The 22,040-nt window shown below is 44.1% G+C and overlaps 1 protein-coding gene across 1 annotated transcript; it reads right to left on the reverse strand.

Annotated features, from left to right (window-relative positions):
* Positions 1-795: 795 nt before the first annotated feature.
* pde6d (phosphodiesterase 6D, cGMP-specific, rod, delta) lies at positions 796-12,642 on the reverse strand. The gene is made up of 5 exons (XM_076277684.1): positions 12,399-12,642; positions 4,153-4,241; positions 3,205-3,330; positions 2,449-2,554; positions 796-1,350 (listed from the first exon to the last, which is right to left on the reverse strand). The coding sequence occupies exons 1-5, from the start codon at positions 12,446-12,448 to the stop codon at positions 1,269-1,271; spliced, it is 453 nt and encodes a 150-aa protein (XP_076133799.1). The 5' UTR covers positions 12,449-12,642; the 3' UTR covers positions 796-1,268.
* Between the last annotated feature and the right edge of the window lie 9,398 nt (positions 12,643-22,040).

Below are 22,040 nucleotides of genomic sequence, written 5' to 3' on the forward strand. Positions count from 1 at the left end.
GGTCTGTGACATAAGCTTGTGTGAAATAATTGATTCAAGGGTCTTCATGGTCATCTGACGGAGCATGTTTCGGTCACCAGTTTGTCTGCTGTATGCCTCGGTCCTTAGGTTGACATTGTTGGTGTAAGATGGTCATGCTGGTTTGCTAGAATGACCAACATAAGCTGGCATGGCCGGTAAAAACAGCAATGTAGACCAGCAACACCAACTAAAATGACCAGCTTGAGCTGGTACGACAAGCAAAACCAGCTGAATTACCATTGTCAGCTGGGTAAACCAGCTGAAGGTATGTTTTCACAAGAGCTTTGCTGGTCTAGCTGGTCAACCATCATAGGGTGGTCAAACAAGCTGGTCAACCAGCAAACCACCTTAAGCTGGTCAGGCTGGTGACCAGCCTGCCAAGCTTGACATTGTTGGTGTAAGATGGTCTTGCTGGTTTGCTAGAATGACCAACATAAGCTGGGATGGCCAGTAAAAACCAGCAATGTAGACCAGCAACACCAACTAAAATGACCAGCTTGAGGTGGTACGACAAGCAAAACCAGCTGAATTACCATCGTAAGCTGGGTAAACCAGCTGAAGGTATGTTTTCACAACTTTTGCTGGTCTAGCTGGGTGGTCAAACAAGCAGGTCAACCTGCAAACCACCTTAAGCTGGTCAGGCTGTTTTTTTTTTAGCAGGGCCATCAGCCCCCCACCTCTAGAGTACCTACACCCTGCATAATAGCCTAACAAGGCTAGGAATCAGAAATCATGTTTAAACATCTCCTCAATATAGAAACACAACAAGCACAATAAATGTAAATGAATTTTTAATTCATAATTACATTTAGTATTTAAAACCACCTATTTTACAGTTTAACAGCTAAAAAAAAAACAACAAAAAAACAAAAAAAAAAACAATGGAACAAATCAACAAACAAAATAATCCAACGATGACAACAGCAACCACACCAACAGGAAGCAAACGTCTGAAAAACACGGGAGCGAGGGGCGGAGCAAAGCCGTCAATCAGGAAGGAGACGGGCGGGGAGTCACGTAAAAATGAAATAATTTACATGGTCAGGTTGCCGTGAGCGACCGTGCTCATATTTACAACGAGTCTTTGGGGGGCCGGAGGCTGCTGGGGTGGTGTGGAGAAAGTGCTGCCCCCTGGTGCCTGGGCAGGTGCACGACCTCCGCGCCGCCTGTCACACACCTACTCCACCTTTTGCTGGTCTCGCCGGCAGAGCTGGGAGAGACACGTGTGAGTGTGTTTGTGTGTGGTCTCAGACGTAGAACAACCGTACTCGAGAGGTGCTGACGTGGAGCTCGTCATCGAAGAACTTGGTCTCTATGATAACGTTCCCACTGCAGAGGGGAAACAATAAGACAGAGTAAGAGATCACACTCACACACACACTAGGTCTATATTTTCCACTTACAACACTTAAACCCTCTGAATTCAGAAACTGTGCCTGAGAACATTAATAGGCCAGTTATACTCAATGTTCTGGCCTTGTGACGTCAAAATTACATTTCTCCAGCTGGCGCAGCCGAATTTCAGCCTTGCTCGGGCAGCTGATATTTTCTGACCGGCGCATATGGCACGCGACATTGAAAGCAGGATGCCCAGGGCCTGCCAGAGTAACCTTCTTCTTCTTCAGTGAGTTTTTTTGGCAGTTTGCAAACAGAGTGCATTACCACCACCTGCTGGACTGAGGTGTAATAGTAAGTGTGCCCTGTAGCCTCGTTATGGCCGCCGGGTGAATAAGGCGAATAACAGCCCGACATGGTTGGCATTTTATATCAACTTAAAAGGTTCATTATCGCATACAATGTGAATGAAAGTAGCCTTGTAAAATAATGAAGATGAATTCTTTTTTATTCAATTCAATTTAAAAAGTGGACATCAGTAATTGGTTTGTAGTAGAATTGGAACTGTAGTAGTCATGAAGTTTGATTGTTTGACTAGTCAGTTTAAGATTACCAGCGTTGAGTTGCAGCACTGGGGAATGACACCCGTAGGCTATGGTGAAGTTTGAGGACAGCTGAGGAAGTGGCTTAGGGTAAACAAAGTTACCGGCAAGAGTTGCAGCAGGTACATTGCAAAAGAACATCCAGCAAAAGGTAGGCCTAATAAACAGATTCATTTTCAACCAAAGTAGCTCTACTGCTCAGACCTTTCTTGACACTTCTCTGGTCCTCTTGTTTACAACATTAGCTTGTTTGACGGTGTGCACAGTGGGTGGTGATAGCCTCTCTTCACCTGGAAGAAGGCAACTAGTGTTGTGCTACATATATTTGTGCTAGTATAAATGCTTATAGCACTTTGGTGACCAATGCGTTGACCAATGCGTTTTGTATGTAAAAGCCTTAAGCCTTACATAAAGGATCCCCCAAGATCCCCCAACACACACACACACACACACACACACACACCGAGAGGAGAGAGCACGCGTGTCTTACGTTAAGACGTTGGCCGGCATCATCTGTGACTCTGGCGCAGCTTCTATTAAAGACTGCCACGTGTTTGTAGAGTTGGGAATTACAAAGCCAAACTCAAAGAACCACTCTGTAGAGAAACACAACGCCACACACACACACACAACAGTAACAACTCAACACCTCTCCTACACACAAAACACTCAGTCATATGGAGACGTATGTAGGACATAAATATCAATGTGTTCTAAACATCAGACTTGAGGCCAATTTGTAGTCCACATTACAACAGGCTAACATTTAACTCATTTAACTCATTAAGCTCATTTAACATGGAACGTATAACAGCCTGGACAGCTTACGGCGACTTAGCAGGGCAAACAACACTAACCCGGGTGAACCCAGATAAAGCTGTTAGCAAATCTGAATTTGCTCTGGAGATTCCGTCTGGAACGGATCCCACTGATGCCCGTTTCCGAACTTCCCATTTCAGGGGTCGTAACCAGCAGTGAAATTAAACTAAAATTGGTGCATTGAACCAAACCGTTGCAGAGGTGCAGCAAACACATCTTTTTTGTAAACAAAGGTTGTTTACAGTTGCAGTCGTTTACTCAATTATTATTATTTTTTTATTTTTTTTAAATCACATTGCTGGATTTTTAGTGATTCGCGAAACTGATTCTGATCCTTTTCAGACTGACCTGCAGAGCAAATTCAAATTTGCTGACAAGTTTGTCCGGGTTCACCCAGGCTAAAACAACACAGCTCTGAGACAGGCACCTTCCAAACACTGGCCCTTGAAGAAGACTTTCTGCTCCAGCCGGAACTTCTCCAGCTTCTCTGCCGACGAGAAGTTCAGCTCTCTGGACACGGCTTTACACTTCAGGATCTTCTTAGGGACACGAGCTGTCAAAGAGAACACACACACACACACACACACACACACACACACACACACACACCCTCATCTACATCAAACACTACACTACACAGATCAGTACTATACCTAGAATACCACTACTTAGTACTATTGGAGTTTGGTTCCAAAACGCAATGCAATATGCAATAGCACCCTACCTACATTAGCCCCACTGTATACAATATCAGTACCTTCAAGACAGTGATTCGCCTGCATGACCAGGACTGGTCTATACTACAATCACTGTCTTCTCAAAGTCAACCAGCCTTTCATCATTCACGGATATAATCACTGGTGTATTTTTCTCTATAGAAATACGGGTTGAGGTCTGTTAGACCGCATTATGTAACATTGCATTATTACTTAACAAAATGTAATAGTTTCACTTCATTATGTCACAACTCCTTCATTTTGTAATAAACTGCTTGAATGCAATATGTGATAAATTGCCACGGATTTTGTAATAAATTATTACATATTGCGGTGATTATTACCAAATAATTACATTTGTCAAGTTATTTAATAATGTAGTGACTTCAAGCTCAGACGGAGTGGGGCAAGAATGTGTTTATGTTTCTGTTTTCAGTACCTTCTACCTTCTTATGTTTTCAGAACCTTTGTAGTACAATTTCTAGTATGACCGCATGTTTCTCTACAATCTGAAATGCATTTTGAGGTTCTTTAGGTCTTACTGGTTAAATACAGGTTAATAATAATAATAATAATAATAAAAAAGAATCTTCTTGTCTACTCTATGTGTGTGGGTAAGTATGTATCTCTGAGTGTGTGTGTGTGTGTGTGTGTTTTACCTTCGTGCTCCACTCCAGGCACTGACAGGTCATCAGTCCCCTGCCACAGCACCTTCCCCGTCTCTGCATCCCGCAAGTTCATCCAGTTTCTGACCACGGGTTAAGGAGCGCACACACACACACACGCGCACGCACGCACGCACGCACGCACGCACGCAGAAAAGATAGTGCCTGAGCTAGAGGTAGGAACAGGATGGCAATACTGGACTGGGGCAACAGTAGAACAGTACACTTACACCTTCAGTGAACACAGACAGACACACGCACGCTACTAGAAAAGGAGGACAATACAGAATTGGACTGGCCAACAGTAGAAGAGTACACTTCCTCTTACACCTTCTCCATAAATAACATGACTGGCAGAAGCATACAGACACATCCAGAGGTTCGAGCACTCCTGGTCAACATGTCTGTTTTAGAGTGAGGAAAGGGGAAAAGGAAGGAGCTCCTCACGTCATCTGAGCTCTCCGAGAACATTTCCCAAGAGCTCTCTGGTTGGGCCTACTGTTTGGTCACGGTCACTGATAGAAAAGACCAGGTGATGCTCATTTCAAAGCTTCATAAAGCTCGATCTGACTGCTGATGTAACGGTAGCCAGCTGGTACGTAGCTGTGCAGTATGTTCGTTAGGTTAACCTCCCTCCCTACACCTTGAGACATGCTAGTGAGAGAGCTAGCACATTAGGGTTTTAGCGCAATTGCTAGCACACTGGGGTTTTAGCTCAAGAGCTAGCACACTGGGGTTTTAGCTCAAGAGCTAGCACAATGGGGTTTTAGTTCAATTGCTAGCACACTGGGCTTTTAGTTTAACTGCTAGCACACTCAACTCACAATCTGAGGTGCAGCGAGTTTCAGGTTTGAGTCCGGGCAAGTGCAGGGCTGAGCAGGCAACACAATGCAAGTTACTTTCATACCTTGTCCCAACAAACAGCATCCGTGGGCCTCTTTTAAGCAGCCTCCAACCACAACATTGAAACGGTTCATGCCCACACAGCAGGAAACGGCTACAAACAGACAGCAGGGAGTTTCAGGTAACCGTTTCCTCGGTTCCTAATGGAATTAGGAAATGGCAGTTGGAGGTGGAGTTGAGCTGCTCAAACCACTGCCAGACAGACAAATCCACCCTCTTGTTCCTTTCACAACAAAAGGATTTAGGTAGGTTCATCCCAACCAGCCTGATATTGCACACACTCTACCAAAGTACTATAACATGGTCATTGGTCAATGCATCAAATGGTCAATGCATCAAATGGTCAGTCCATTCCAGACCTTTGTAATCAACTCACATGCCCCTTCACATTTATCCACTTCTGTGAGTGATTTTTTTCATGTATGTGAGAGATATGTATGTATGTGTTTGTTATGATTATATAATAATATAATGTGTATGTTATGATTGTATAAGCTACTGGATGCCTAAAAACTTTCCTCGGGATAAATTAAGTATCCATCTGTCTGTCTATCCATCTATTGTCTAAGCGTGGACAATAGAGGAAATAAAGTAACTATCATATTTAACTTAATGTTGAACTTGCTTACCTATTCAGTTACAAATTTAATTTCTTGAATTTCCCCTAGGGATCAATAAAGTATATCTATCTATCTATCTATCTATCTATCTATCTAAATAATTTTGACTTGGTTTGTCCAAACTTTAGAAAGCCACTGTTCCTGCATGTGCATTAAATGTTCTCTTTATACTAGTTTATATTCTCTTTAGAACAGGGCAGTGTGTGTGTGTGTGTGTGTGTGTGTGTGTGTGGTGGTGGGTGGGTGGGGGCTTGGGGGGCATAGTGCTTCGGCAGGTGGTCTTTGATCTTGTGTTCTCGGCTCTAAGACGCCCGTTTGCAGACACCACACAAAGCCACCTGCCAAACACAGACACTCCACGTCACACACACCTGACCTCTACCCCCCCCCCCCCAACAGATTGTGTGTGTGTGGAGTCAGTTCCAGCCTTCACAGAGTGGTCAACCTGCTACGGTGTGGGTGTATGAGTGTATAAGTGTGTGTGTGGAAATCCCTACCCAAACACTTCCTGGTCATTTGTATCTGGGGCCCATGAGATGATAAATATGGCCAGTTAATCTACTCCCATGATTCTACCTGAGGGATGTTATGCATCGAATCCCCAGACATGGACAAGTGCAGACACACAGCAAATCCTGGGGCTAAGTGACCACAGAGGCTTCCTGCATCGTACACAGGACAGAGGTGGACCCAGTCTACAGAATTGACATAAAAAGCTGTAAGGTTGATACGAGAAGCTGTAGGTGTCTCTAGTGTTGATACAAGAAGCTGTATGTGTCTCTAGTGTTGATAAGGGAGGCTGTAGGTGCCTCTAGTGTTGATATGAGAAGCTGTAGGTGTCTCTAGTTTTGATAAGGGAGGCTGTAGGTGTCTCTAGTGGTCACCAGGCACTTCCTCAACCCATCGAAATACCACCCTCCTTCTGGAAAGGTTCCGCTGGTCTCCAAACCAAACCCACCCTAGACCACACACCCACTAAACCCAATGGAACTTCGAACTAGAACATTCTATCAACAATCAACACTCCAGAACCTCACAGCATGCATGCACGCGCGCACATTCACACATAGTATTTGAATATTAGCAGTCTATGCGTGTGTGAGACTGTATGTGTTTGCATATTTGTTTATACATTTATATTTCTGTAGCTGACTGTATGTGGGTGTGACTGACTGTATATGTTTGTATTTTGTGTGCAAGAGACTGTACCCGTTTGTATAGTTTGCATGTGTGCGCATTTTGTGTGTGTAACAAACACCCTCACATTTATAACATGGCATTAGATCACAAAAGTAATGGTGTGTGTGTGTGTGTGGTGTCCCTGTGTTGAGGCTGAATTTTAAATCAGTGGTGACGGATGTCTGTGGGATCACACCTGCTGATTGCCCTGGTGACACACACACACACACACACACACACACACACACACACACACACACACACACACACACACACACACACACACACACACACACACACAGGGGAAAATACCCTTTTACCTGGCACAAACACTGAAACAAGTGTGCTTAATGAGACCCAGTGGGACGTCTGCTCCATGGGACGCACATCCATGCTTCACCTATCGCCCCACCCAGTCCCGCTCCGCCAGCCACAACACACAACTCTTTACTAGCAACACAAAGCCCTAAAACTGCTATAGACTCACACGACTCCCCTGGTCAAGGGCCCACACATGCTCAGCCCATAGGAGTGCACCTTCCAATTCATCCACCCGCTGCACCTGCCCATTTATACAGAACCCACTGCACCTCCATACAGAACCCACTACACCTCCATACAGAACCCACTACACCTCCATACAGAACCCACTACACCTTCCCATTCATACAGAACCCACTACACCTCCATACAGAACCCACTACACCTTCCCATTCATACAGAACCCACTACACCTCCATACAGAACCCACTACACCTCCCCATTCATACAGAACCCACTACACCTCCATACAGAACCCACTACACCTCCCCATTCATACAGAACCCACTACACCTCCATACAGAACCCACTGCACCTCCATACAGAACCAGCTGCACCTCCATATAGTACTACAACTTCCCATTCATACAGAACCCACTACACCTCCATACAGAACCCACTACACCTTCCCATTCATACAGAACCCACTACACCTCCATACAGTACAGCACCTTCCCATTCATACAGAACCCACTGCACCTGCCCATTCATACAGAACCCACTACACCTCCATACAGTGCGTGTGTGTGTGTGTATGTCTGTCACGGCACAGATCAGGATGTTGGGAGGAGGTGGGATGTTCTGGAGAGCCTCATACAGCAGTGGGTCAGCCACACGCACACACACACGCACGCACGCACGCACGCACGCACGCACGCACGGAGTGTACGTGCGCACAGTGAGGCCTGATGGTGTTAGATGGGTTTCCAAGATGGAGGCATATCTGGAGATAAAAATTGTTGGACTATTTTTGCAAGATGAAATGGAATCTGTTTTTATCAAGCCTACCAACCGACGATGATGGACGTACAGTAACTCAAAATGGGTCTATCCTCCATGGTACAGAAACAACAAAACTAAAAGTCAACAAAATAATATTCAGGTAGTGTTTTGTTATTAAAGTGGTGTGGCTCCGTTAAAAAAAACTCTTGTGAGTGGACGTCAAAGAGAAAACGCAGAGGAATTATTTAGAAGCTGGAAGGAACACACTGCCACAGCAGAGTCAGTGAAGCGGACTTGAAGCAGATGCATAGTTTGAACTCTTGGCCATTGAAAGCTGCAAGTACTTGAACTGAAGCTGTCTGTGCTTTTGCTCACCTGCAGTTGAAGTGAGGGGGGTTACGGCCTCTACACACAGTTGCGTGCGTTGCAGTGCTGGAGACGCATCCCATTCACTTTACATGGGCTCACGTCATCCGTTGCCGAACTGAATTGTGGGTCCTTTGCGTCGCGTTTCTCCCGTCGCTTACATTGAGAAGTTCAGCTGCACCGACAGACGGCACCGGCCAATCAAGCCAATCGACGGACAGCACCAACCAATCAAATTATGGTTATACTTCAAATCATTTGCAAAGCTACCGTCGGGAACACCCACTGGCATGCGTTGCCGGAACGCAACTGTGTGTAGAAGCCGTTGGTCCTGAAGTTTAAAGAGCAGAGCTACACCGACACATCAGTGTGCAAGTACAACAGCATGTAGGTCAGGTGATCTTTAGATTCAATGGGGAACCATTTGTACAAGGGTACTGATGTGTTACGTAGAGTCAACGCATATTCACAAATCTTGCTAGGCTTGAGTTTTTGGAGTTAGCGGAACAAGACTGAGGTGGAGTGGTGGTATCTGCTTCTTAGATGCTATCACTCACCCGCAAACACAAAAATCTACACGCCATTGGCGCTTGGTGGATGTTATTTTTGACCCCTGCACTTACACACATACATAAACACAAACACATACACCATCCTTAAACCATCCACACACACAGTGAAGGAGAATGGAGGTGTGCGTGTTGTGTGTACTTCTCTAGAGAGGTTTCTGTGTACATCACCAGTTTCACTCTGCTGTCCCACGAGTATGACCAGCTACTGAAGACACACACACACACACACACACACACACGCACACGCACACGCACACGCACACGCACACACACACACACGCGCATGCACTCAGCTGTGTTTAATTGCAATCTCCTCATAACTCCACAGCCTTGTCAAACATGACACCTCCTTACAACTCCACTCAACTCTACAGCCGGACCCAACACCTCCTCACAACTCCACATTCTTACCAACACGTCCTCACAACTCCATAGCCTTTCCCAACACCTCCTCACAACTCCATAGCCTTACCCAACAGCTCCTCAAATCACATCTCCATAGCCTTACCCAACACCTCCTCACAACTCCATAGCCTTACCCAACAGCTCCTCAAATCACAACTCCATAGCCTTACCCAACAGCTCCTCAAATCACAACTCCATAGCCTTACCCAACACCTCCTCACAACTCCATAGCCTTACCCAACAGCTCCTCAAATCACAACTCCATAGCCTTACCCAACAGCTCCTAACATCACAACTCCATAGCCTTACCCAACAGCTCCTAACATCACAACTCCATAGCCTTACCCAACACCCCACAACTCAACAGCCTTACCTAACAACTCCTCACATCACAACTTCACAGTCTTATTCAACACCTCCTCACACCTGCTCATAACTCCGCAGCCTTACCAAACACGTCCTAACATCACAACACCACAGTCTTACCCAACACCTCCTAACATCAACTCAACAGCCTTAGCAACACCTCCTAACATCAACTCCACAGCCTTACCCAACACCTCCTAGCTTTACAACTCAACAGTCTTACCCAACACCTCCTAACATCAACTCAACAGCCTTAGCAACACCTCCTAACATCAACTCCACAGCCTTACCAAACACCTCCTCCCATCATAACTCCACAGACTGACCCAACACCTCCACGTCATGACCACATCTCCCCCTGCGGAACATACCTGTGTCACGGAGGTCAGCCTGGTGTCGTGAGCAGGTGAGGATGTTTCTAGAAGCTGCTATGTTTATCAGCTTACGTAAGGCAACCAGGTCACAGAGTGGGGACACCCGTGCATGCATGGGGGTGGGGGTTCCTTGATCCATTCAAAAACACCTGACGCTGGAAGCTTCCAACACACACACACACACACACACACACACACACACACACACACACACACACACACACACACACACACACACACACACACACACACACACACACACACACACACACACACACACACACACACACACACACACACACACACACACACACACACACACACACACACACACACACACACACACACACACACACACACACACACACACACACACACACACACACACACACACACACACACACACACACACACACACGGTTTCTATTCGCTATTAGAAAATATTAAATAGATAATAGAAAATATTAAATAGATTTCCATTTCCATTCCTTCCGGCCAGTCTCCTTACTCCTTTCTAAAGTAAAAGCAGATGAGTCTTGTTCCAGGGTGGAGGCAGATTACTGGGCTTATCCGAGGAGCTGGGAGCCTAGTGGACCGTGGGGCAGGATGTCTGTCTTAGCCAGCCTTGTGCAAGGGGGAGAGGAGCACGCTAGCGTCCATCTGGCGCTCAGTAGCAGCTTAACAGCACCTACACACAGTGTGGAGGCCAGAGCGCGTGTGTGTTTGTGTGCACTCTCACACACACACACGCATTAATATATATGAGCACAAAAGTCTTATTTATGTCTTTGTACACCCAGTGAAGTTCTTGGTGATGGGGATGCAATCTACAGGCCACCGATCATGTTCAGTTATAAGGGACCATTGCGGCAGTACCATAAGGCAGCAAATCCCTGTCCTTGCAAATCAAGGATTTAAGAATTACCAGCTGGGAAAACGCGCCCTTGGGTCCTATGGGAAGGTCACCACCTCAGCCCAGTCCCTCCAAATGTACCTGCCCGACACAGCGATCAAAAAGACCCCGGGCTGTTTTTCAGAGCCAACAACTCAGGATAAAACAGACAGACACGCGAAATTAAGTCAAAAAGCGCACCTGAGAACCACGTGAAGGCCGCTTCCAGGTGCGATTATTCTGGGGAGCATTACCGATCCTATTTTAGGACCAGGGAGGCAGTGTTATGTAAACGCGTGACAAGCGCGGCGTTTAGGGGAGCTGAAAACTCTCTGGAGTGCGGGCTACAACGACTGACCAGTTTTGTTCCATAATATGCATGAAATGTCTTTCCATTGTAAACAAAAACACAACGAACCAGTGAACAACAAACTTGGTGAAAGCTAAACAACCAAACGTCCGAATGTCTTATGTTGCTGCAAACCATAAACCAACACAAAACGGATGGATGAATAAAGTCTCAGGACTTGCGTTGAGTAATGTAAGAGAAGAGTAGCTACACTACTCATGGCAGGCAATGTACAGTACCCCCCTCCCCTACAGCAAACTGGTAACAAGGTAATCTGAAGCATCCATTGAGACGATCTAGATGTATCTACATTCAAAACGTCCAATTGCCACTCAGAGTTGATCTGGTTAATCGCTTTACATTTAGAAGACTGGCTGTCTTATTGTATGTTAATGTTAAATGCTTCGATGTAGTGAGGCACCAGGCAAACTAACTTAAACACATAAAGTGCTAAAACAGTAGCAGCTAGACCTACTAAGACTTATGTAGCAATTACCTTGAAAAGTTATGCTAACAAACTCATTACAAATCACATGTCCAAAGACGACAACAAGTTATTCCTAACATTACGACACTAGTGTTAATAGAGCGATTGAAACATAACTTTAATGCATGATGTTAGCAAGATAGCAAGACGGTATCAGCTAGCTTGCTAACCCAAAAGGATGGCTGGACACCAGTAACGTTATTTTAAAAAAGAATCTGGAGAATATTTTGTCCACATCAGAGAGTTACCGTAGACACGTATGCTAACTTGTATTATTTTCGCAATCACATTAGAAAAGTAGCACACCCTGCAAGGTAACGTTAACTGCTTTGGGTTGTTAACTAACCTAGCTAGCTTAGTATCTAATTTAGTAAGCAAACTTACAGCAGTCAAGCTAACGTTACTAGCTAGCTAGTTTGCTCAAGGTAGCAAACAAGCCCATCAGTTCATCACCAGAAGGATACAATTTAAAACCTTTCAGAATCTCCTTGGCTCTGTCTTCGTCAGAAGACATCGTTTCGGAAATCTTCAGATTGGTTTAGGAAATGCAAATACAGTTGGCAAAAAGAGTAATCACTGCTGAAACACAAACGCAAAGCGAAAGAATATAAAATCCCAACACTTGCACCACAAATTCCCAGCTCCAAAAGCAATGTTAATCTTGACGAGTCTTCCAGTTGATCCGCTAATCAACCTACCCTAAATATAATTCTGTTTGAGATTGACAGCTGATTCACCCGTACATTTACTGGAGTTTACTGGAGCAAGTGCGGTCCAGCCAATCACTGCTGGGGGGCTGGACATCTGGGAGGAGTTTGGTTGAGAAGGACGCGTCACCGATGGCAACCAGCTCGGTTTGCTCTCCGCGCCACAGAAATAGAAGCGACAGCGCGGCAGGTTCCACTCTGTCTGCTGTAGGCTACTAGCCTACTCGTACAGACAGCGATACAGCGGTAGGTTGCTCACCTGTCTCATTTCAGAGGGAGGAACAAACAGATTCGGAAATTTCTCATTGCAAAACTGTCTGACTGATCGGACACACATTTTCAGAAAATAGCCCAGCCTAAACCAACAGCGAACCTACTTCAGAGTAGCCTAGTCCACTGCTCAAGATAGAAAAACTGACCTAGGTAAAATGGTGTTGTGGTATGTTTGCAAAAAGACGCTTTTATCCAGCAACTTACAAAAAAAAACATCATTGCATTAACCAGAACAGTTTATACAAGTATAGCCTAACCGATAACCACAAACAACACTAGCCTACAAACTAGGTCTTTGTAAAAATTAAATGCATGTTTAAAAGGTGAGTTTTTAAACGCTTTAAACACACAAATCTGTGCATTTAGGCATCTTATAGTTTTTATCCCAGATGTGAGGTTAGCCAGATGTGTGAGTTGTGGGTTTGTATTTCAGACTTGAAGGAGTATGCCATAGATGAGGGAGAGGATTAGCCTATCATTGGTCTATCATATGCTGCATGAGGGAGAGGATCATATCGTATCACATAGAGATAAATCATGTCATATCATCATCAACTCACACATCTGGCAAGTTCAGGGCACCTCAGCTTCTCATAAGGATTTCTGCCAGGTCAGACTTGTCAAATTTGTTAGAAAAAAATCTGAAAAATGATCATGCTTGAAAAGTATTTTGTTTAACAAATGACAAACCAAAGGCATCAAACAACTTTAAAAAGGCAGTGTTGTGGTGTGTGCAGATGTGTGATGATGAGTCAGTGTGAGGGTGTGTAAAGAGCCAATGCTTAGGGTGTGTACTGTCCCTGATGATGTTGCATACCCCTCTGATGACCCTAGGCTTATACACTATGAACAAACCATTTGTAACTGTGTCTACAAATGATTTACTGATGATAATTAATGTAGGAACATTACTTTTCAAATGATGAACAGTTGAGTTTACGTTTACAAATGCTTAATTGTGTGTAGTTATTATAAAGTGTTACCGGAAGGCCAAGGCAAGTGCATTTTTCAAATTAGTGGCCATTAAGACCTCACTTAGCCTACTAATACACCAAAAATGGAAATTTCTGCATTTGGTTTCATGTTTGTATCAAATGCTTGGTTCAGAGTTTCACAAACAGATGACCAAAAGGCTCCAAGGACCAAGTCCACGTCCAAAACGAGTCTGGATAGTACATTCTGGATAGTTTTGATTTAGTGTAATAAGTTCTGTGAAAGATTTTCAACTATCAGGAGGTTCCTGGTCTCTGAGCACAATCCCATGCTGAGTCAGATATTTCCATCCCAAGTTCTTCAGCCCATTCAATTCTAATATATCTAATGACACATTTTGAAGAGATATGATTGTGTTTTTTTATATATGATATTTATATGATATTTATATGAGATTCATGAGATCATTTATGCATGAGATCATTTACACTGCACAGGAGTTTGTAAAATATTGTCCAACCCTGAATTTTCTGGTAAGGCAGGAAAGGTTGAACTTCAAGTTTGATTAAAATGATGGATCTGAAAATATCTAAATAAGTCTGACTGCCGTACATTTTTCAAGATCATTAATGCTGCCAAAAAGCCCATACATAAAAGTCGCTACATCTAATAAGACCAGCTTTTTGCCACCGTGTAAAGGTATGATCCAATCTGGTTGCAGGAAAGAGGTGGTTATTGGAAATAGTTAATCATGGAAACGTCACTGAGTTTGAGTTTTTGTCTAAATTGTGCCCGTATTTTGAGATTAGAAATTACTACAGGGCTTAAAGGAAAATTCCGGTTTTTAGCACTTTAAGGCCCTTTTCTGGTTTGTTTTGGATGAACTAGAGTGGTGGACACCGAAATTTTGACGATTGGTCCTGTCTCGACTTTTCTGACTCGTTTTGAATCGCCTTTGACTGCTCAGGGTGGCTGCCAACAGGCATACTGTAGTAGGCTACTCAAACATGTCCTAAAACAACCCTTAAAGGGGTGGTTCAGGATTTTGGACATAAGACCTCATTTCCAAGTAAGCAAGTGTGATATTTATCAGTGGAGACCGTTTTCAACATGTTTCATCCAGTCCTTCTAATTGCAGAGTTTGCAGGGGCTAGGCTAGCGCAAGTCAACGGTATGTGCTAGCCTGCCACTAAACTACCCACTCCACAGTACACCCGAGGCAAATAAATTATAACGCCAGACTATCGATGTAAATGTCTGTATTGATACTGTTATTTCTAACGTTATTCTATCCTTGCATTTCAACGATTGCATTACATTTTGAGGGACTAGTTTCTTACCACGACGGAATTATACTTGCTCCGGTTAGTAGTACTGCGCCAAAAAGTAAACAATAGAATCTTTGGTAAAGCGCACTCCAATGGGGATACTTAGTAGTAGCCTTGGTAATATCAGTCCGCTGCTGAGATGCAAAATGACTACTACCAACTTCAGGGACCAACGTATAACTATTGCAACGCGATGCGAGGGTAGTTGTATTTCTTACACTATTCTATCAACACAGACATTTACATCGATTGTCTGGAATTTGCCTCGGGTGTACTTTGGAGTGGGTAACACTGTCTTTAGTGGCAGGCTAGCACATACCATTGACTTGCGCTAGCCTAGCACCTGCGAACTCTGCAATTACAAGGACTGGATGAAACGTGTTGAAAACGGTCTCCACTGATGAATATCACACTTGCTTACTTGGAAATGAGGTCTTATGTCCAAAATCCTGAACCACCCCTTTAACGTTAGTTTTCAAAACTGTGCAACTCACCGAGTGGTTACCCAGTAAACAAAATAAAGTCCTGGCGACGTCCCCTAAAGGTCCCCTGGCAAACGTCACCTCCTCGACATTGTGTAGGGTTCCCTTTACGTCCCGCGGACCTCTGTTCGGGAGGTCTAAAAGACGCCCACGAGACTTTGAGAGGACGTCCTGTAATGGTCACCACGACGTTATGCGCGCGACGTTTATAGCCTATTTCCACGATGGTAAAAAAAAAAAAAACATGAAGCGCGATTTAGTATGGTAGGCTATTTCACATCCTGTAAGTCTCAGCGTTGCTAGGAGAGAGGTAGACGGAACATGAACACGCATTAACGACTTGATCTACAATTACACAATCAACTTCACTTAAACTCAAAATGTGTGTGCTACATAATTCAGCATGTCAGACATGCTGAATTATGTAGCACATACATTTTGAGTTTAACGTTAACAACCCTTTTCCCAGTTTATGAAGTTGTGCGTCTATGAGCAAAGTAGAGGTTCTACTTTGCTCATAGACGCACAACTTCATAAACTGTATGATATGTTGCCTTAGACTACGGTAGGCTAATGTAGCTACTGCTAGAGACTATAGATAGATAGGCCTACTTAGTCATCCCCAGACGTGTAACGTGAAGTCGTGCATGGATGTGATGTCTCCGTCCTGCAGGCGGTAGCCAGAACGCTCTCAACTCCGCTGCCATGTGTGAATAAACAAACGTCCCCCCCCATGTCCCCGGTATAACGTTATTGTCGGGTCCTTAGGAGGTATTTGAAATGACCAAATGCAAATGTCATCCGAGGGACCTGACGGTGACGTCCCCAGAAAGTCCTGCACCGGACGTCATGCAATAACCAAACGATAACTTGCTCCGGACGTCAATAAGGTCACCAGAACGTCCGCTTGAGAACATGACGTTCGGGACCAATCAGGGACGTCGTGAATGTCGGCATAAGGTCCGGGGGACGTCCCGTGTTTGTCGGGTAGTGGTGTTCGTCAGTTCACGAGTCAGAAAAGTCGAGACAGGACCAATCGTCAAAATTTCGGTGTCCACCACTCTAGTTCATCCAAAACAAACCAGAAAAGGGCCTTAAAGTGCAAAAAAACGGAATTTTCCTTTAATGTACGTATATTGCAATGGTGAGAATTCTGCTGCAATGAAAACAGAGAGGGACGTTGATATACAGGAGTTTGCTTCAACTTTGCACTATTCCATTTCTGGAGATTGAAACCAAAACTTTTTGTATATTTTATGCCCAATAATAATTTAGATTGGGAGGCTGAAGTACTAGGTCACCTTGGTCCCTGGGCCTCTCCAAGAATTCCCTGCGGATTCTAGATTTTTTACCATCCCACAGACGGACAGATCAGCTTATTCAATGACAGAAAAAAATGAGTTGGACAAAAAGACTGGGAGACACTGAAAAATATACAAAAATCTAGGTAAAACATTAATTTTTATATACAATTAACTCTTCCTGTGAAAGATAAATATAGTGCTGGCCATCTTTGAAGGTCAGATTCTAGTGTACTCACGAGGAGCTTGAAATTCTTTTCATAAAGATCAGAAAAGACACAGGTCACTTGTATACCTAAGTATTTAAAACCTGAATTGGACATGCGGAAAGGAAGTTCATTATTTGAAATCTGAAGAGCTAAATTATTGATGGGAAAACATTCACTTTTGGACAGATTTAATTTGTATGCCCATAATTTTTCTAAACAGAGTGTTCATGAGCTCAAACTGCAGGAATAGGCATATATATGCTCACATGCTGTTGACTGAGCTTTTTAATTAAGAAGCTGTAGCATTGATGCATTTCTGATCATTATGAGATGAATACTGTTTTCCTTAAAGCTGCAGTTGGTAAGATTTTTTGATCATAAACCGACACTATGCTCCGACAGAGCAACATAAATCAGCCGGTTTTAGAAGAAAAAAAAAACTGCACTTCTACCTCCACCCAGAGCCTGTTATTTGTTTTGCAAAAATCCACAGCTCCCGGTTCCTCTGGTCCAATCAGAGCAGGGCTGAGGGCACTGACAAGCACAAACTCTATGAGAGGGTGCTCGGTGATAGTGGGGGAGGGGCATGAGAGTGTAAACATTAAACATTTTGGCTAAGTCCCTTCAATCTGTCAGACTTGCCAACTGCAGCTTTAAGACAAACAAAGAGGCATTCATCTCTCCTATCACCAACATCATTAACTTCAAGGAAGATAGTTCATCAAGGAAGGACTGTTTCGTGCTTGGAAAACAGCTAATTACACCTGTATTGAAATCAGGGGACCCCATGGTCATAAGCAGCTATAGACCAATTCGTTTCTTGCCAACTGTATCAAAAGTTGCTGAAAAATGGATCGCTGAACAGATCAACACATCTGAATACATCCTCCTCCTTATTGCATCCTCTGCAGTTCGGTTTTCGCAAACATCATTCCACTGAAACAGCCGATAGTTGTCTTCTGGAAAATATCAGAGCTAAACTGGACAAGGGAGGCATAGTGGGGGCCGTCTACCTTGATCTTAGAAAAGCTTTTCATACTGTCAACCACAACATTTTAATTGCACAATTTTCAAAGTTAAATTTTTCACCTAGTGTCATAAAATGGATTAAATCCTATCTTGCTGAGCGGAAACATATAGGTGACAAAACCTCACAAATAGTCAGCAATTGTGTTGGTGCTACATAGGCCCCTTATTGTTTATTTAAATGACCTCCCTGAAGCTTGCCCCCCTTCCATACTGTAACTTCACGGTCATCTATTTACATTCTAACAATAAGAAAGAAGCTGCAGATTAACTATCAGCTGTCATGGTCAACATATCCAACTGGTTGACTAGTTCATGTTTACATCTGAAATATTAGGAAATCTGTATGTCTGTAAATCTGTATGTAGGAAATCTGTACACAATCATCAAGAATCGCCCTGCAATCAGTGGGAATACTTTAAAGTCTGCAGAATCAATTGTTTATGCAAGACTGGCCACCATTGCAGCAAGTCAAATTCCTTTTGCTATCTTTTTGTGTGAAAAAAAAAAACACTTCGCAATGACCGATTCTGATTTTGATCTACAGTACAGCAGGACAATATCTATTACAACAACTATAAATAGAGGCCATGTAACAAATGCTTTTAATGTATTACATATTATGTAGCCTATACTGACATGCTATCCTGATCAGTGGACATTGGGGAACTGGCCAGTCATGGCACAGTCAGCAGAGGAGAGGATATCATGTTGACCATGATGCTGCTATGTAAATGCTACGTGTTTAGAACATAATTAGCCTATGGCGTTGTGGTGGTATGCCTCAGCTCAGCAGTGATTGTTTGGGCAACGTACATTTAGGTTGCAAGACTTATAGAAGAGTATATATACTTATACTTACTTATATAGATTATAGAGTTGAGTGAGAGGAATGTTATAAAAAACTTTACTTTCATGATCACAGTGACCTTTCACCTCCAGAACCTACAGTAATCTGTTAATCTTTGAGTCCAGATGAACATTCATACCAAATCTAAAGAACGTGCCTTGAGGAATTCTTTAGATATCACATTTACGAGTTTGGGACGGATGGAGTTATGGACGGACTGACAAAACGAAAGCATAATGCCTCTTGCCACGGCTATCGCCAGCACGGAGGCATAAAAGGGCATCTATCAGGTCCTAGGACAGAACAAAGGGAGTCGGATGTGTGTGTGCCGGTCTCAAGAAGAGAGAGGATGTCTCTGTGTGTGTGTGTGTATGCATGCAAGCAAAGAGAGGATGTTTCTGTGTGTGTATGTGTGTATGTCTGTGCGTGTATGTGTGTATGTACGAAAAGTGAGGATGAATCTGGGTGTGTATGTGTATGCGTGCAAGCAAAGAGAGGATGTTTCTCTGTGTGTCTGTGTGTATGTCTGTGCGTGTATGTGTATGTGTGTATGTAAGAAAAGTGAGGATGAATCTGTGTGTGTGTTTGTGTAAAGTGCACTGCACACAGGTTAGAAGGCTACGGTTAACTTCTGAAGGCTCGTCGGGCAGACGTGTGTGTGTGCAGCTCTGAAGCGCCGGCTATATTTAACTCTCCTCCACAGCACCAAAAATGGATTCCTTCAGTATGCTAATTGTACTGTCACCTGAGGGACACACTCTGTCTGCCTGTTTCTCGGAGTTCTTCTTAGGCGTGAGGGAGAGGGGACACGCGGGTACGATACTCTGCCTGAGGTGACGATCTCCCGGACACCACTGAGGGATGTCCGCACCAGACGTCCACCTAATGCAGGACCCTGCTTTCACATCGGCTCTTGGAAAACACACCGCTCAGCAAGCACATCACTTGAAAACACACCACACATCAGACATAAGCCATCACTCTGGGCTCCGGCCACCAGGGGGCACTCTTTACAAGAGAATAGAGTGTGTAGGCCCCGGCTCATGGTGTATAAGTATAAGTAATTATATATACTCTTTTTAACCCCGTGAGGGAAATTTGGTCTCTGCATTTATCCCAATCCGTGAATTAGTGAAACACACTCAGCACACAGTGAACACACAGTGAGGTGAAGCACACACTAATCCCGGCGCAGTGAGCTGCCTGCAACAACAGCAGCGCTCGGGGAGCAGTGAGGGGTTAGGTGCCTTGCTCAAGGGCACTTCAGCCGTGCCTACTGGTCGGGGTTCGAACCAGCAACCCTCCGGTTACAAGTCCGAAGCACTAACCAGTAGGCCACGGCTGCCCCTGGTGTCGGGCATCACTCCAAATCCACTGACAGAGGACAGGAGGCAGGATGGATATGTCGTCCTCTGAGTCATATCCCAGTGGGACGTGCTCTGTAGAGAGCCACACGACATCCATGTGCTTGACCTGTCCAACTCGGTTCCATCCAACTCAAAAACTTTATTTATGTATGTATTTATTATTATTATTATTATTATTATTTATTTATTCAGCAGCAAGGGCACACAAACAGGACAAACATCATCTGTAGTCTTTCAGTCCCTCAGAAGGCTTAGCTATGTTCAATATGAGGAAGTAATAATGTACTCATAAATAATGGATAAATAAATTATTAATAAATAAATATAGAATAAATGTCTCATTATACCCAAGTGTAAGTGGCAGACCATAAAGGCAGTGTAGACTGGACCCAATAATGTCTGCTTCTGTATGGAGACAGGAAGGGCGGAGATTTTAGCCACTCGTGTCTGATTCAGACAGGAAGGGCGGAGATTTTAGGCAATCACGTCCACTCCAGCAGGAAGTGTGAGCCTGAGCTCCGCCCTCAAAGCTTACTCTGCATCCTCAGCAGGTCCAGCAAATGGACAAATTTCATTTTGATTGACAGACTAATTATCAGCCAATCAAATTTATCTATTTTTATCAAGCGGGCAGGATCAGTCATCGACTTAAACTGTATATGTAGGCCTTTGTAATCACTCTGACTTCATGAGTTGTAACAGATCATTTGCATGGGTTTAGAGACGGTTTTTAGGGGTTTGTAGAGAGGCTGTGGTTGTCTAATAGGTTCGTAGAGGGGTTCTGGTTGTCTAATAGGTTTGTAGAGGGGTTCTGGTTGTCTAAAAGGTTTGTAGCATGGTTGTAACATGATGGTGCTCAAAATGCAGGTAATCTGGACTGGTGTGCTCAAAACGCAGGTAATCTGGACTGGTGTGCTGTGGACTTCCTCTGGTTTGTGGTCCCAGCCCCTACCTCTCTGTGCTGGCCACGCCCACAGACCTCCTTGGACTTCCACCAAAAAGGAGCTGACACCCCATTCCACAAACTCACTGACCGACAAACCCCAGATGCAATCCTGCACTGGATCACACACGCAGGTACTCAGGTTTGCTTCAGGTATGCATCAGGTGTGCCTCAGGTATGCTTCAGGTATGCCTGAACCACATTTTCATCTATGCATCCAGATGTCCAGCGCAGTGGGGTCCACCCTCCTCAGGGCTCTCGCTGGGTCAGGGGGTCACAGTGGGCAGCCCTCTGCTTGTGCAGCTACACTTCCACAACATCACCATGACGACATATCAAACAGTTCTGTAAACAGTGGCATTTCACTCCATCAATGCAACATTGTATACTTTACTATTCTAAATCGGATAATAATAATAATAATAATATCTTTATTTTATATAGCGCCTTTCTCTAACCCATGGTCACTTTACATGGCAGGAAGACAAAGAAACACAATAACAAACAAACAAAACAATACAACAAAGACAAGTTATCTGTATGGAGCTACTGTATGTGTTCGGTGTGGAGGAGAAGTGATCATTAAACAGAAAGGTCTTGAGATGTGCTTTGAAGAAAGGAAGAGAAGGACAGGCACGAAAAGGTTGGGGGAGGGAGTTCCAGAGTTTGGGGGCCAAGACACTGAAG

Source organism: Alosa pseudoharengus, unplaced genomic scaffold (assembly GCF_046254945.1).
Source record: "Alosa pseudoharengus isolate Yale_2024_CS ecotype anadromous, Long Island Sound unplaced genomic scaffold, YU_APseudo_1.1 YU_APseudo_1.1_scf_11, whole genome shotgun sequence".
Classification (NCBI taxonomy): Eukaryota; Metazoa; Chordata; class Actinopteri; order Clupeiformes; family Clupeidae; genus Alosa; species Alosa pseudoharengus.

Excerpts from the sequence above, each read along its gene's own strand:
- pde6d (XM_076277684.1), bottom strand. The coding sequence starts at position 12,448 with ATGTCTTCTGACGAAGACAGAGCCAAGGAGATTCTGAAAGGTTTTAAA. Across the intron at positions 2,555-3,204 it reads CAAGGGCCAGTGTTTGGAAG|AGTGGTTCTTTGAGTTTGGC; the intron begins GTGCCTGTCTCA and ends GTTTCTCTACAG. Across the intron at positions 1,351-2,448 it reads ATGCCGGCCAACGTCTTAAC|TGGGAACGTTATCATAGAGA; the intron begins GTAAGACACGCG and ends TCCCCTCTGCAG.